Source organism: Cyclopterus lumpus, chromosome 20 (genome assembly GCF_009769545.1).
Source record: "Cyclopterus lumpus isolate fCycLum1 chromosome 20, fCycLum1.pri, whole genome shotgun sequence".
Classification (NCBI taxonomy): Eukaryota; Metazoa; Chordata; class Actinopteri; order Perciformes; family Cyclopteridae; genus Cyclopterus; species Cyclopterus lumpus.
In genome coordinates, this window is record NC_046985.1 from 4,564,169 (window position 1) to 4,579,285 (window position 15,117).

General features: G+C 43.9%; 2 protein-coding genes across 2 annotated transcripts in view; both read left to right on the forward strand.

The window, feature by feature from the left end:
- Positions 1-2,898, forward strand: part of myo3a (myosin IIIA) — a 48,385-nt gene extending 45,487 nt beyond the window's left edge. Inside the window, exons 33-35 of the mRNA XM_034560411.1 lie at positions 425-465; positions 1,117-1,356; positions 2,361-2,898. Of these exons, the coding sequence (XP_034416302.1) occupies positions 425-465; positions 1,117-1,356; positions 2,361-2,475 (396 nt within the window). The 3' untranslated portion in view covers positions 2,476-2,898. The remainder of the gene's footprint in view (positions 1-424; positions 466-1,116; positions 1,357-2,360) is intronic.
- Positions 2,899-4,640: 1,742 nt separating this feature from the next.
- On the forward strand, positions 4,641-14,548 carry gad2 (glutamate decarboxylase 2). The gene is made up of 16 exons (XM_034559979.1): positions 4,641-4,716; positions 5,034-5,096; positions 5,259-5,414; positions 6,108-6,341; positions 7,547-7,637; positions 8,496-8,608; positions 9,162-9,277; positions 9,445-9,524; positions 10,073-10,127; positions 10,296-10,412; positions 11,091-11,155; positions 11,236-11,314; positions 11,449-11,598; positions 12,044-12,151; positions 13,447-13,536; positions 14,375-14,548. Exons 1-16 carry the CDS (start codon positions 4,641-4,643, stop codon positions 14,546-14,548), a joined length of 1,767 nt encoding a protein of 588 aa, XP_034415870.1.
- Positions 14,549-15,117: the final 569 nt, after the last annotated feature.

The window sequence follows — 15,117 nt, forward strand, 5'->3', positions numbered from 1 at the left end:
TTTTCAAGTTAAAAAAAACAACAACCTCCAGCGGAGCATTAAAACAACGTCGGTGCAACATTTATTAATTCGGATTGAACGTTTCTGTTATTTTTTTCCGTCTCCACACAGCTTTTCTAATGCGATACTTCACAACTCTTCACAATATGGGAACGGAAACATTTTGAGGAACTAGGGTTCCTCCTCTGGGAACCATGAACGTCAGAACACACCTGCACAACAATCCAGTGACTCTTTGTCTAACTGGTCACAGCTGATAAACACATGCAGCCTGTAAAGGGCCAGCCGGGCTTTTATAGGGTTAAGACCCAAAAAGGTTGGGAACCGCTGTTCTGAAACCACTTCCTTTTGCTCCTCCTGAACACAGATTACCAGCGTTTGATTGACACGTCGTTTATCTGTGCTTCTGTTTCTCTCCACCCAGCGGTCCGTCCAGGATGATAAACGCAAGCCCAGGAAAGAGGAGTAAGTGGTTCTTACTTTCAACCTAAATCCAACAAACCCCCATCGCTCCTGTTTTTAAGGGCGTCCTCCGTGGCGATAATTAGCCTCAGGTTGCATTCGCTAAATATACTTACATTTCACGTCGGGCGTCATGAATATTAGTGTGGAGGTAAAGGTGTGAAAAGGTTGGCGGATACCGCCCAGAGAGAAGGGGGTGAAGATAGAGCCGTAGGGCTGAACAAGAGTACTTTATCACAGCAGTCTGGAGACACACACACACACACACACACACACACACAAACACACACACAGCGCTGAACATCAAGGGTAATAATTTGTAAGCAGATAAATAAAGCCGGCGATGGACAGGAGCAGTTTACATGCATCATTAAGAATGAGAAGGTCAGCAGGAAAGATAGCATCTCTGACTGAAGCTGACGGAGGAGGAGGAGGAGGAGGAGGAGGAGAGAGGGTGGGCGGTAAGAGGGCTGAAGAGTGAAGAGTAGACAAAGGTGATGCTATAGTAAACGAGAGGAAAGGCCGAGTTAATCGGAAACAGTGACAGAGAACCACAGATATTTTATTGCCCGTATTTTTTGCCATTTTTGTTTTATAACTTCTATTTATCAAGTCATAAACTAAAAGTCTGCATCCCTTCTGTTTGCGCTCCAGTCCAGGGAAGAAGGTGGACGTGGACGACCACTACTACCAGACGCTGTCCTCCAGCAGGTCTGAGCCCTGCTTCTCCACAGAGGAACCGGCGCCCGGCGGCGTGCCCGAGAGGAGGCCGTCCGTCGGGAGGAGGGGCTCCGTGGACGGCCGGCGGTCGACGGAGCCGACGGCAGCCGGTAGACAGACCAGAGAGAGGGCCGTCACTGAGCCCGGGCCTCCCACACTGGTGTTTAACGACAGGTATGCTCCTCTGCAGCGGGCGCCTGATTTTAATTAAGGATCAGAGAGACGGCTTCATAACTGAGAGGTCATAGATGTTGACCTCTCTGTTGGTGCGTCTGTATCCTGTCAATCACCTTGTAGGCCCGCCCTAAAGCATACTTTGCTTTATGGTCTTTTTTACTCTAAATGGACCATAATTTACTAAATGCTGTATTGAAGAAGACTTACAACTAGAGATTTGTTTTACAATGTTTACTGAGGGAATAAAACAAGAGAGAAGTAGAGTCATTTTCTCATAGACGTCTATACAACCAGCGGAGTCGCCCCCCTGGTGGTCAGTAGAGAGAATGCAGCTTTAACACATGAAGCATAGACTTCTATACAACCGGAGCAGTCGCCCCCTGGTGGTCAGTTGAGAGAATGCAGCTTTAACACATGAAGCATAGACTTCTATACAACCAGCGGAGTCGCCCCCTGGTGGTCAGTAGTGAGAATGCAGCTTTATGCACTTTTATTTAATTGTCTTCACTTTTCAGAGCCGGAGGTTGACGCATTTTAATAGATTTAGAAGATTTAACAAACAAAGTTATGCCCATGATAACATTATTATACCAAAATTGTGTTTTTAAATATTGTATTGCCTTGAATTAAAGAGGAATTGCAGATGAATTCCCCAAACCTGCTTAATGGTGGACAAAGAAAAAGGACCTTCAAAAACATTGTGTATTTTAGCCTCACGCCTTTCAGGAAACAAAAATAAAAAAAAGAGCCACACTTGCCTTCTGCAGTCCAGTCGGTCAAAGTGACAAACACAAGTACACATTTCATCTGTTTTCCTATTCCTGCCTGGCCACCGACTGCGGCAGCCCACGCACGGCATGACAAACGACCTCTGGAGATGATAAACAATATGAAATCTCTCTCCCGAGAGTGCACCGTTTCATCTTGTTTTTCTGGTTTGTTGGTTTGCATCTCTCAAAACATCTCTTGTTCACTTGCGGCCTCCCGCGTTGTGTTCACAGACACTCACTTCCCAGAATGCCCTCCACCGAGAGTCGGACCGAGGACAACCCGTTTGACTTCAGGCACCTGCTGAGGAAGACCTCCCAGAGACGAAGGCTCATCAAACAGTACTGACCTCACAACTGGACTTTTCCAACCATTTGGCACATAATCTACCAGAGTGGCGATGTTTTATGAGATAGGAAAGATGCACGTTTTTATTCATCTAAGCATCTTAAAACGACTGATAAGTTACGTATATGAAAAGCATTGATTATAAGACATTGCTACTTTAGCTCATTTTGCTGCATCCGTTTTCCTTTGGTCAAATATTTGAGGTATACAACTATATCATTGCATAACATATATGTATACATCATGTAAATACATAAATCCGCGCTCTTACATTTGAATACTTTGCATTTCAACCCATTTCGACGAATGCATCTTTCTGAAAAGCTGCTTCGCTGTTGTCAAACTGTAAGAAATGTACATTCTCTCTCCTGTGCTGTAATCTGTGTTTTGTTTCATTTAAATGTATAAAAGATATTAAATTAATTGTGACGTTCAATTAATCCCACGCCACGCGAGTTCCTTTGGTAGTAACCTCTTTAACTCGTCACCGAGCTTTTCAGATCCAAAACAGAAAGATATCAGAAGCAGCTGTAAATTCTTCTCCATGTATATTTTCATATTGGCTTAATAATTTCTTTGAGATTCAACCATTGACCTTTTAATGTGACATTTTAAAGGAGCAAACCCCCCAAAGGGAGCGTTAGTGCAACAACATGCTGACTGCACACTCCGGCACACAGGAACCAGACAAGCATCCAGACAGCAAGGGAGGATCAACTGGGACCAAGTGGACTTAATTATGTGATCACAAAGAAAGAAGCACTAATATCGCACGCTTTTTGAAAATGAAATATAAATAAAACTTCCAGGAAAATATAGCTTTTAGAAAGGTATTAATATCAGAAATATGAGGCCTCTTCGGAGATCACGGACTGTAAATCCATACGCAAATATGCCAGAGGGTTCAGTTTATTTCTAATGAGTCCTTTGTGTCATTAAATGTGTTGTTGGTGATTGCATTCATAAATCATAACAGATGGTGGCTCGGGATATAGCTTTCATGCCTGCAGGTGACGTTTTGCTCTAATTCACGTTAAACGATATAAAAAAACAGTGTTGGACTGTAATTTTCAAATTGATAACTTGTGGAATTGGGATCTGACATTTACATCGTGTAGGTCGACAACATATTGGATATCAATCGTGCTTTTTTCTCTCGATACTTGAGGTGAAGATAAAACCAGTCACGAGTCATAAATACTTTTGGAGGAACGAGCCCCTGCAGGAGGGAAGAGGGACACGCGCGCGCGTTCGTGTATCTGAAGAAGTCTCCTTCCTCCGCTTCCTCCGCCCGGAGGCGAGCAATTTCGGAGCAGCCGTCCACCCAAGAAATAGGTCTCCAATCGCCGGGCAGATGCATTAGTTGGCATTCGCTGTCCGCATGGAGGGTAAGTTGAGCGCGTGCGTGCGTGCGTGCGTGCGTGCGAGGGGGGGGGGGGCGCGATGTTGGGCATGGATGGAGTCACGACGCACGGCGCGACGTCACTTCGTCATGACCCTGAAGTGGATCACGACGGGACTTCTTTAGTGACGTGGATTTTTTTTTTAGGTTGGATGCAATTAGGCACGGCTCGCGTGCGCTGCATATGTAGCAGCGGCCGAGGCGTATAGGGGGTGCTTTATTTGACGCCGTGCACTTTTTTTTTTCATGGCGGGCTGCAGTTCGTTTTGATTTCTATTGCACAGTTTTCATAATAATATATATATATATATACATTTTTTTTTTTTTAATAAGCCGACATTTTTCGCCGCAGAATTATTGCGCCTGAACTCTTTAGCACTATAATTGAATATGAAGTGAGAGCATTCGCGGATTCTTTTTTCTGGGAGGACGCTGGGTTTTTTTATGCTCCGTGCACCTGTGGACCTGTAAGAAAAAAAAAAACCGTGGACATCTTTTTTCCATTTTCTTGTTTTCCATTTTTTTCTTTCTTCTCCTTCTTCTTCTTCTTTCACCAAACGTGTTTTTTTTGTTGTTTTTTTTTTGTTTAATTTTTGTATTTGTAGGGGCTCTCGTGCAGCATAGAGCGACTGTCGGATGCGCGGCGGCTGTGTTTCCGGCTGAGATTCAGCACCACGTCGGTTGAACAGCTCCGGGTCGTCTCGCCCGTGGATGGGCTGCGTGGCTCTGCGCGTCTCCAGCAGCTCATAACTAACCCGCAACGATGGCATCGCAGGGCTTCTGGTCTCTTGGAGCGGATGATGCGGGGGCCAACACCGGCAGCCAGAGCCCCAGCACAAGTGAGTGGCTTTATTAAATTGATTTGGGTCTTCAAACCCCCTCTGATGGACCGTGGGCGCGTGCTCTTAATTCCAGTGCATTGTCTCGATGCGTTTTGGCGACCAAAACAGGCCCGCAGTCTCTTTTTAGTCGCCAGATTTGACTGATTTTATTGTTTCACTCTGCAGGATGCAATAATTTCGTTTTTTTATTTTTACATGGCGCTTTTATTAACATTTGTTGGGGTGGTTGTTTCTGCTTCTACCTTTAAAGTTTTGACTCTGAACCCCGACGCCTGCTCATCCGTGTTTTATGCATGATCCCTTCTCTCCTCCAGCCAGGGCTTGGTGCCAAGCGGCGGCCCAGAAATTATCCGGAGGAATTGGATCGAAATTATGTGGTAGGTCGGCTCACAGCGGAGGGTGTGTGTGTGTGTGTGTGTGTGTGTGTGTGTGTGTGTGTGTGTGCGTGTAGGGGTGGTGGGGTTCATTTACGGCTCGGCCTCGTCGTACAAATGTGTTTTTCTTTTTCTTTATATAATTGTTGCGTGTGTTGTCCAAAGCGCTGCTAAATGTCGGGGAGGTGGAGAAAGCCGCGGATCCGGCCGCCAAGCAGCCGCCGGAGACAGAGGCTGCCGGCTCGTGCGGCTCCTGCGGCTGCAACAAATCCTGCAACTGCACCAAAGCTCCCCTGGTCTTCTCAGACCTCTATTCAACAGGTACAATGAGCATGAACCTGCACGTCCAAACATCTGTCGCATCTGTCTCATCGGAGTCACGCAGCGTGGCCTCGCTTTTGGATGATCGAGACTCTTTTAGTGGTGAAAAGAAGAAGAAGAAAAATGCAATTTTGTATAGTTAGTCATTTAAATGAAAGGAAGAAAAAAACAAAACATCCCGCAGTAAATAAAGTGAACACGTTGTAAATCGACTTTACGTCATTTTCAGTTAAATGTCAATTTTTCATTGTTCGCAGCGTAAATTTAAAAAAGGAAAATGCATGTATACATTTGGATGAAATGGATCACCACCCTTATATAGACATCTATATTTAATATCTACAATATTCTGCGGGTTCAAGTAAACATGTGTCTGCAGTCCTTCGGAGAGGTGACCTTCAGCAGAACCTCTCGAGGTGTCGCAGAAACGTAACAAAAAAATACGGCCTCACACATTTTTTTTTTAATGTAAAGACGTGTCACGAATTGTGTGATTGTTTTTGCGCGTGTCCGGTTTGAACGCAGCTGCAGGATCATTTACCAGCAAAAACAAATGAATAAAAAAAAATAATAATGAAAAGGCCTATTGTGCATCTTAATGTTGCATTTAAAAACCGGGCGTTTACGAGGCCGCCGCGGCGCGTGCACGGAATAGGGAATACATCCCATAATGTCTCCCACGCTGCTCGACAGACCTGCTGCCGGCCCTGGACAGCGACGCCAAAACGATGACCTTCCTGCAGGAGGTCGTGGATATTTTGCTGGCCTACATCGTGGAGTCCTTCGACCGCGATACCAAAGTGATCGATTTCCATTATCCGAACGAGCTGCTGCAGATGAACAACTGGGAGCTGCAGGGCGAGCCGGCCTCGCTGGACGACATCCTGGTCAGCTGCCGCGCGACCCTCAAATACGCCATCAAGACAGGTCAGGCCCTCTTGTTATAAAAACATTTTAAAAACACATTTATTTAGGCCTAAAGTCATGCAGCTTTGTCTTTACATGCAAATAATTTGAAATCCCCACAGACGTGTTATATATATATATATTATTATACAATAAACATAAACGTGAGAAAATATATAATAACTATAAATAGCACAGAGTCAGTGCATACAGTATCCCATAATATGACAAGCTAGAACAGATGATACACTCAACCAGAAAATCAGTCATTAGCAAATACACAATATTTTTTATGTGGATACTATCTACATTTTAATGAGGGATCCTCCAAAAAAAAACCATATAGTGTAGACAGAATAAGGCAATCTGTGTTTAAAATATATAAATGATTGTGTCCTCCTCCTCCTCCTCCTCCTCCTCCTCCTCCTCCTCCTCCTCCTGGCCACCAGACCGATAAATGCAGTGACGCAGTAAATCTGGTTCACCTAGAGGGAGATAATAGGCTAATAACCGCTCTTCGTGGGCCAAGTCCATTATTCTCTCCTCGCTGACACACTGTGGAACATTTACAGCAGACAGATTTCACCCCCCCAAAAAAATAACAAAGATATCTGTTTTTATAGATTTCTTTTTGGCAACATTGTACTTTGATCCCTCTTTCAACAGCTTACATTTAATAATAAGTACGTAACTCAACAAAGGACAGTATTTGTCAGCAGAAGACACATTTTATATTATTAACTGTCTTTTCCTATATTTCCACTTCCATACACGTACATTATATGAATGTTTTATCACAGTAAATATGTATGAACTGGTTATAAATGCTGCATTTGAAGGGTAAAAATGTCACATCGTATGTATATATTGTAAATCATCACCTGATTTAGGACACATTATGTTTCATATTTATTAATCCATTCATTCTCAAAGCTCCATGTGTGATGTGTTCTGTTTCATGAATCAAAGGCATGGGAAAAGCCCAATGTTGGTGTTTACCCCCCTGCACTAAACTCCGCACGCATTCACGATCAGCTCAAAGACGACCGGCGACGTCAGCGCAGCTGCAGCTGCAATTAAAGCGTTTGGAAGATGACAGCTTCTGTTTTCTTTTTGCGTAAACACGCGTATTTAAATGTGTCTTTGACACCGGATCAAACGTTTTCAAAGTGCACGTCGTCCCACGTGCTTCCTGTCTCTCATTTCTCTTCTCCCCCCCCCAACAGCCCACCCCAGGTACTTCAATCAGCTCTCCACGGGATTAGACATGGTGGGCCTGGCAGCCGATTGGCTGACGTCCACTGCCAACACCAATATGTGAGTATGTGGCCTGCAGCTTCCACCGTGATTACAGATGCTGATAATGACAATGGATTATATTTCCGGTCCATCCGTGTGTGTGTGTGTGTGTGTGTGTGTGTGTGTGTGTGTGCCGCCTGCACGGGGGCTGATAGCGGCTTCTTCTTTCTTTCTTTCTTTTTTTTCACTCAATCATGGCAAATGAAAAAGGGTGAAATGAAAGGCTGATCCTCCCCCTTTGCCCCCCCCCCCTCAATGCACCCCTCCCACCTCTCTGCCTTTTATCCTTTCACCTTGGATCTCCATGGGGATTCAAAGGGGAGAAAATTTGCCCTGAAATTAAATTCTGACTAATCTGAAGCTAATTTTAGTCTCCGTGTGTGTGTGTGTGTGTGTGTGTGTGTGTGTTTTTGTGGTGATAAACACAAAAGGGGAGGGGGGGGGGTTCAAATGACTGAAGCCACTACACCGTGTTAGTAGAGGAACATTTCACGAGGCACATATTGTGCTTTTTACTGCACAAGGATGATGAAAATGTGAGATGTCTGTACAGCAAAGAGCCTCTGGGCCTGTGATGAAGTGCTTTTTGTTTGAAAAGCACGATGTTGCCTCTCTTTTAGAAATGAAGGCGAAGCCTGTACAAGTAGACAGTAATTGTATGTTTTGAACACAAAAATGTAAATATTTACCCTTTTCGAGGGAGTTTGATTGATTTAGTGTTTTAGTGTTTTCTGCTAGAGACGTCAATTTCCCAAACACACAAACTGCAGGTGGAAATAAAAAAAAAAAAGGATTTTTATTGGCTATTTTTTTGGGGGAGGGGGGGGGGGGGGATGAGTCACGGCACATTGTGTGTGTAACTCTCGTGTAACGCAGGTTCACCTACGAGGTGGCTCCTGTCTTTGTGCTGCTGGAGTACGTCACTCTGAAGAAGATGAGGGAGATCATCGGCTGGCCGGATGGGCGAGGAGATGGCATCTTCTCTCCTGGTATGTACCCCCCCCCGCCCCCTCCTTCTCACTCAAAATGGAACTGCTTGTGTGTGTGTGTGTGTGTGTGTGTGTGTGTGTGTGTGTGTGTGTGTGTGTGTGTGTGTGTGTGTGTGTAATGTGGCAATTTGCATTTTGATGATATAAATGGAAATGGAAAAATAAGCCAATTAGCATAACATGTTTCCAACTTAAGCCCCCACATCGTCACCCTGCAGTCTCTAATTTATCTCGTGCACTTCTGTTTGACACGTGATGAGGAGCAATCATTGTGGGGGGGGGGGGGGGGATGATAAAAAACATGTGATTGGCTTTGACATTGGACATATACCCTCTCCATGCGCTCTCGATACATTGCACACGAAGGATTGTTTTTTTTCTCCACGTTGTTGTTTAATTATTTTAAGCATGCGCGGCCATTTTACATTTTTTGACATTTGTTTACACCTTCCTCTGTAAAGCCCTGCATCATTCCCCCACGAGACTTTCTTCCTGTTCGGTCTGTGGTGACACCCGACTGGCCGTAAATCACTGAGCCCTGTCTGTCCTCCAGGTGGTGCTATTTCCAACATGTACGCCATGCTGCTGGCCCGCTTCAAGATGTTCCCCGAAGTGAAGGAGAAAGGAATGTCATCCGTTCCCCGACTGGTGGCCTTCACGTCCGAACACGTAGGCATTTGAGTTTTCAATCCAGCGGATGAACGTCGTCAATTTTTACGCCGTGCTTCGACGCGCGTTATTTTAAAAAGTGACATTGTGTCTGTCACATGATACGTGTGAAAGACGATGTGAGCGATGGCGTTCTTGTCTTTCATGTTTCCTCCGTTATCTTTCAGAGCCATTTCTCCATCAAAAAGGGAGCGGCGGCTCTCGGCATCGGGACGGAGAGCGTGATCTGCATCAAAGTGGACGAAAGGTAAAGTTCGGCCTCTGGTTTAAAAAAAATACCAGATGGGGAATTCCACTGGTGGAAAGTAACGTAGTGCATTTACCTCAAGGACTGCAAAGTGCATGTGCTTTGATCACGTTTTTTTTACTTGAACTCAACTTAAATATTGTACCTTTCCTGATCTACATTCCTATGATTGCTGTAGTTAATAATCTTATAACATATCATAGATCAAATCAATGGTTTCCAACCTTTTTACAACAAAGTTGTGTCTTTTTGCGCTCAACTGAGAGCTAAATTATCAGATTATCTCATTCAAATAACTGTATGTGGCCCAAAGAGAGTAAACCTCTCAAATATTCCCCATGTTTTAATTTGTTCCCCTCTCATTTATCTCCTCATGACCCTTCAGATTAATCTCGTATCTGTGTGTATAAAGTACTCAAAACTAGCTCCACCTCGGCCCGGCCATTAGGATTTCTCCTCGCGGGACTTTTTACTTCTAAATGTCGTATTTTCATATCGCAAACAATCCAAATGCATCCAGCTTGTTTTGTTTTTTTTCCCGTTGGCAGTGGCAAAATGATCCCAGCTGACCTTGAGAGGAGAATACTGGAGGCGAAACAGAAGGTACGTTATTAACACACGTTATTAACACACGTTATTAACAACGCAGCTGTAAATACTATATATATATATACATACATGTATATGACTTCACTCTGTGACGATGCAACGCGCTGTCATTGTCGACTGCTTTCACGTACGATCACCTCCCGACCCCCGGGGCCTCCGCAGGGCTTCGTTCCATTCTTTGTCAGCGCCACGGCCGGAACAACCGTGTACGGAGCCTTCGACCCTCTCATCGCCATCTCCGACGTCTGCAAAAAGTACAACGTCTGGATGCACGTGGACGTGAGTGAAACGAGTCGAACCTACAATATGAAATCTACACGTAAAAAAAAAAATAAAAAATCTCCCATTGCCTTCTTTAAATAACTCTTGTTATTACCTTTATGAAAAATGTATTCTCTCCACCGGAAAGCAATACAGAGAAATACTGAGCTCACCGGTGACTTTGACAAATCCATTACGTCTGTCTGGCCTCTAACTGCATCGCGGTTGACCCAGATAAGAGGCAGCCATTTCCTATCTAACACTGGGGGGGGGGGGGGTTAGAAAAACTGGAACAGAGGCTGTAAATCACCTCCTGCCCGGACCTTTCCATCATGGGCCCTCTCACTGAAGGAACTCTATCTGTTAATGAAGGTGATTTAGTCCTGACAGGGGGACACCTCTATTAAGAGGCATAAATGGCCTTATCTATCATCCCTCAACTGGATGAGATGGAGGGAGGTAAAAAAAAAATCATCCTGCTTCGTAGCTGATGCTTTTGTCGGGATGCAGAAATGAGACTTATTAATAGGCCGGAAAATCCAGAGATGCTTGTTAAGACATTCATACGTTAAGAGCTTTTTTGAAAGCTGACAATGGTCCCCAATGTTTGAAGAGGATCATTTAATTTCCTCTTCTTAAAAGGACCTTAAAGTTGTATTCCCAGGGTCACATGATCATGTCTGTCTGTGCCGTCAGGGTGCGTGGGGAGGAAGTCTCCTCATGTCCCGGAGACACCGGTGGAAGCTGGATGGAGTTGACAGGCAAGTGAAATTATTATTATTTATTTATTTATTAGCTAAAGAGCATCAGAAGTAACGAGGCGGTTGTTTTCCAACCGCAGGGCCAATTCAGTAACATGGAACCCGCACAAGATGATGTCTGTCCCTCTGCAGTGTTCAGCCCTGCTGGTCCGAGAGGAGGTAGGCCTCACACACACACACACACACACACACACACACACACACACACACACACACACACACTCACGCAGTGCATGTGAGTATATTTTATTTCTCCTGAGGCGATTGTAAGCGCTCTGGATGTGACTTTGCAGGGTCTGATGCAGAACTGCAACCAGATGCACGCCTGCTACCTGTTCCAGCAGGACAAACACTACGACCTGTCCTACGACACCGGGGACAAAGCCATGCAGTGCGGACGCCACGTGGACATCTTCAAGCTGTGGCTCATGTGGAGGGCCAAGGTATAGTTGGCTCTCATGGGTCTCGTGTTTGCATGCAGCTCTTTAAAATGCAGTTTTTATTACTTTTTTTTTTGTGGCTTTCGGACAGTGTGACGTCTGCCTTGACAATTATATTATAAAAGATAGTAACATCAGTGTTTTCTGGGATTTTATCTCAAACATATACATTTCAAACCTAATTTTTCTTTCAGCAACTTACAGGAAAGAATGTGGAAAACTTGAAAGTATCAACAAAAGAGTCAAACTCTGAACCCTGAATATAGCCTTCTTTTTTAAATCGTGGATTTTACGTTGATTCTATTATTGTTTTGGCACCTTTAATATTGCTTTTTGACATCGTTGCGTGACAAATGCATCAGTCAAGACGCTGGATACATTTTTTGGACATTCTCTGCAGAAAAAAATACGATTAGTCTCTTCTCATTCCAACGTTTTCCTTCGACAGGGCACCATCGGGTTCGAGGCTCAGATCGACAAGTGCCTGGAGCTGTCGGAGTACCTCTACAACAAGATCAAAGACAGAGAAGGATACGAGATGGTCTTTAATGGGAAAGTACGTCCACGTTTTATACTTTTACTCTCCACGAGAATCATTTCACAATCCGCACAATCAGAGAAGAGTGGCCCACGTTGCTTCTCTCATGACGGCGTGACTTGATTGACACGCAGCGTGCTCCTGCTTTGTGTTGGATGAATGCCATTTTTACCTCTAGCCGGCAGTGTAATGTGCTGCTATTATGTCTGATGAATAGCACAGAGGCCTGTAATTGCTCATATGCATATGAATGGCGGCCGTCTGAAATACCCTCTACAACAGCCCAAATATTATTAAGCTAAAAAACTCTCTCTCTCTCTCTCAATGAGGAGTGGTTGGACACCCAGAGTCATTTATAGTGAAAGCTCTTTAATGGTTCGTGGCTTATTGTTTCCCCCCGCTGAGCCATAAAGGGCCGAGGGCGTCACAACCCGAGTCTTCTGGGCCCGGGCCCAGGTGTTCACTTGTCTGTAGCTCCCATCGAGCCGGTGCATCAATCTGATGTTGAATGAGCTCCGGCTCGTATAAATGAGGCTGGAGCGTGCACCGCTAGTCGGCTGAAGGGAATGAACGATCTACGCCCCCCCCTTCGCATGCCAGAGTAAGAGAGCTGTGGCTGCTGCGTTGGCTTCCAGACATATAGAGAATGTCTGAGGAGGAGGCAGCTACCTGTCTGAGGCTGGCAATCCCTAATGGATTTATGCCAAGCCTTTTTTCAAACAGAAAAGTGAGCTCGGGCGTGAAGAAATCGACTTTTGTGTTTCCAGCAAAGAAGATGGTACAATATGTGTGAATGTTTACTCCATCTATATTTATGTAGGTATGTGTAAAGGTATGTGTGTTTGCTAAAATGACACAAACTGAGACACAAACTAGGGGTGCACATAACGGTCATGTTGTGGATCGTAGAATACATTTTAAAAAAGAGCTGAAAAGAAGCAAAAACGCTCCGTAGATTTGAGGTAAATTGAGTCTGGTAACAGTTTTCTGTGATTACAAATTGATTAATTTATTGTTACTGTAAAAATACTGAATATAGCAGCTTTATAATAGCTAATAGTCATTAATTATAATGTGCTTGTACATGTGTGATTATAGGATATCTTACAATTGGAGGTCAAAGTTAAGATAATGTTGGTGATTTTGATGCTACCACTGGGGGGCGACAAAGACAGCTTATAGCGGCTTTAATTTTAACAACAGACATTTGAAAACACAATCCTATCATCATGAAGCAATGAAAGTCTGTAACATTGAAGTGTTGCCATGGCGTCGGTTTGTTCCCCTCATCGCTCGCGTTTATGTTCCCACAGCCTCAGCACACCAACGTCTGCTTCTGGTACCTCCCTCCTGCGATCCGCTACATGGAGGACAACGAGGAGAGAAAGAAACACTTGCACAAGGTGGGCGAGCCGAGATAAGAAGCCCGACTATGATATCTACCGGAAACACCTTTCGTTTGGGCTACGAGCCTTTCAGCGCGATCCAGCTTGACCGTCACATGTCAGGGACAACATGTCTACCACTTAAATTAAGTTTATATAAACACTTTGCCATACGTGAGGTGTTCTTAGTAAATTGCACTTAATGATTATTAAGTAAAAGGAAGAAAACCACAGTGTAAACAAACTTGTTACAAGTCCTGCAATCGGAACATTTACTTCAGTAAAAGAACATATTTTATTGCCAGACTTAATTTGTTTAAAGCATCAAAAGTAGAAACATTTACTATATAAAATGTTCCCTTTCAGAGCGTCAAGTCATGGAGCCTACAAGGTCCTGAAATAGACGAGAAGCCTCAATAATCTGTCGCTTTACGGAGATGAGACTTCTCACAAGCACACGATGACATCACAAAACTCCCCAAATAGTTCAAAACACCTCCTGGGTGGGCGGAGCCTTTAATCTAAAGCAATTGCATTATATTTAATAAGTGTATCATATGAGTGTAAAATCTAAGTAGCTTTAGCAGTTAAATACATTTAGTGGACTGGAAATATACAGTGAAGTAGCATAAATTGGGTATACCTTACTCAAACTATATTTGAGTACTTAAAAATGGTACTTAAGTAACGTAGCATACTTGAATACATGCACACAACCCTCCAAGCTCATTTCATTAGTCATCTAGTTTGCTTTGTGGCTACGAGTAAATAAATATACATCCTCACCTGCCCAAACCAAAGAGCTTCTGCAGTGGTCTTCTCTGTGTTTCTATTCATACTGTATTGACTCTTGCAGGTGGCTCCAGTGATAAAGGCCAGGATGATGGAGTACGGGACAACCATGGTCAGCTACCAACCGCAGGGAGACAAGGTCAACTTTTTCCGCATGGTGATCTCAAACCCCGCGGCGACCTTCGAGGACATCGACTTTCTTATCGAGGAGATCGAGCGACTCGGCCACGATCTATAAAAACTCATCTCACCGACTCCTCCTGTACTTTTTCCCCCTTGACGGATGAATTGTTTGTGGTGAATGTACTGGTAAACTTTTTTTCTTTTCTCTCTTCTTTCCTCCAAAAGTCACATATTTAAGAGTATATTTAAAAGTAAAATTTAAAAAAAAAAGATCTACAGATATATATCCATATATTATGTATTGTAGCTTTGCCGTGGACCAACTTGGTCCAAAGCTATGTAAGAGTGCTTCAGTCTGCCTTTCCTATAGCGTCGTAGAGCCCAGTAAGTGATGTAACGTGTACTTTTTGTGATATGAAACGCTAGTGCAATAGGGAAGAGTTTTTTTTATTTTCGTTGGGATCATTTCTAATTTGCAGAGTATGTTGTTAAGTGCCAAACGTGGTTGTGTTCTATTGTAACTTTACATTTTAAACTTCTGGTTTAAAAAAAAAGAAGAACAACAAAAAAAAAAGAAAGCACTTCACCTTACCTCAGCTTAATCAACTGCCTTTACATCCGCACACAGTACTTTTACGCTATTCTCCCGACTGGTGATTTAAAGCAGCAACAGCACACGTTAGC

What these genes read in the sequence shown, in the direction of transcription:
- gad2 (XM_034559979.1), top strand. Translation starts at nt 4,641, where the DNA reads ATGGCATCGCAGGGCTTCTGGTCTCTTGGAGCGGATGATGCGGGGGCC. An exon ending in CAAATACGCCATCAAGACAG is followed by an intron (nt 6,342 to 7,546) that starts GTCAGGCCCTCT and finishes CCCCCCCAACAG; the next exon opens with CCCACCCCAGGTACTTCAAT. An exon ending in TGCATCAAAGTGGACGAAAG is followed by an intron (nt 9,525 to 10,072) that starts GTAAAGTTCGGC and finishes TCCCGTTGGCAG; the next exon opens with TGGCAAAATGATCCCAGCTG.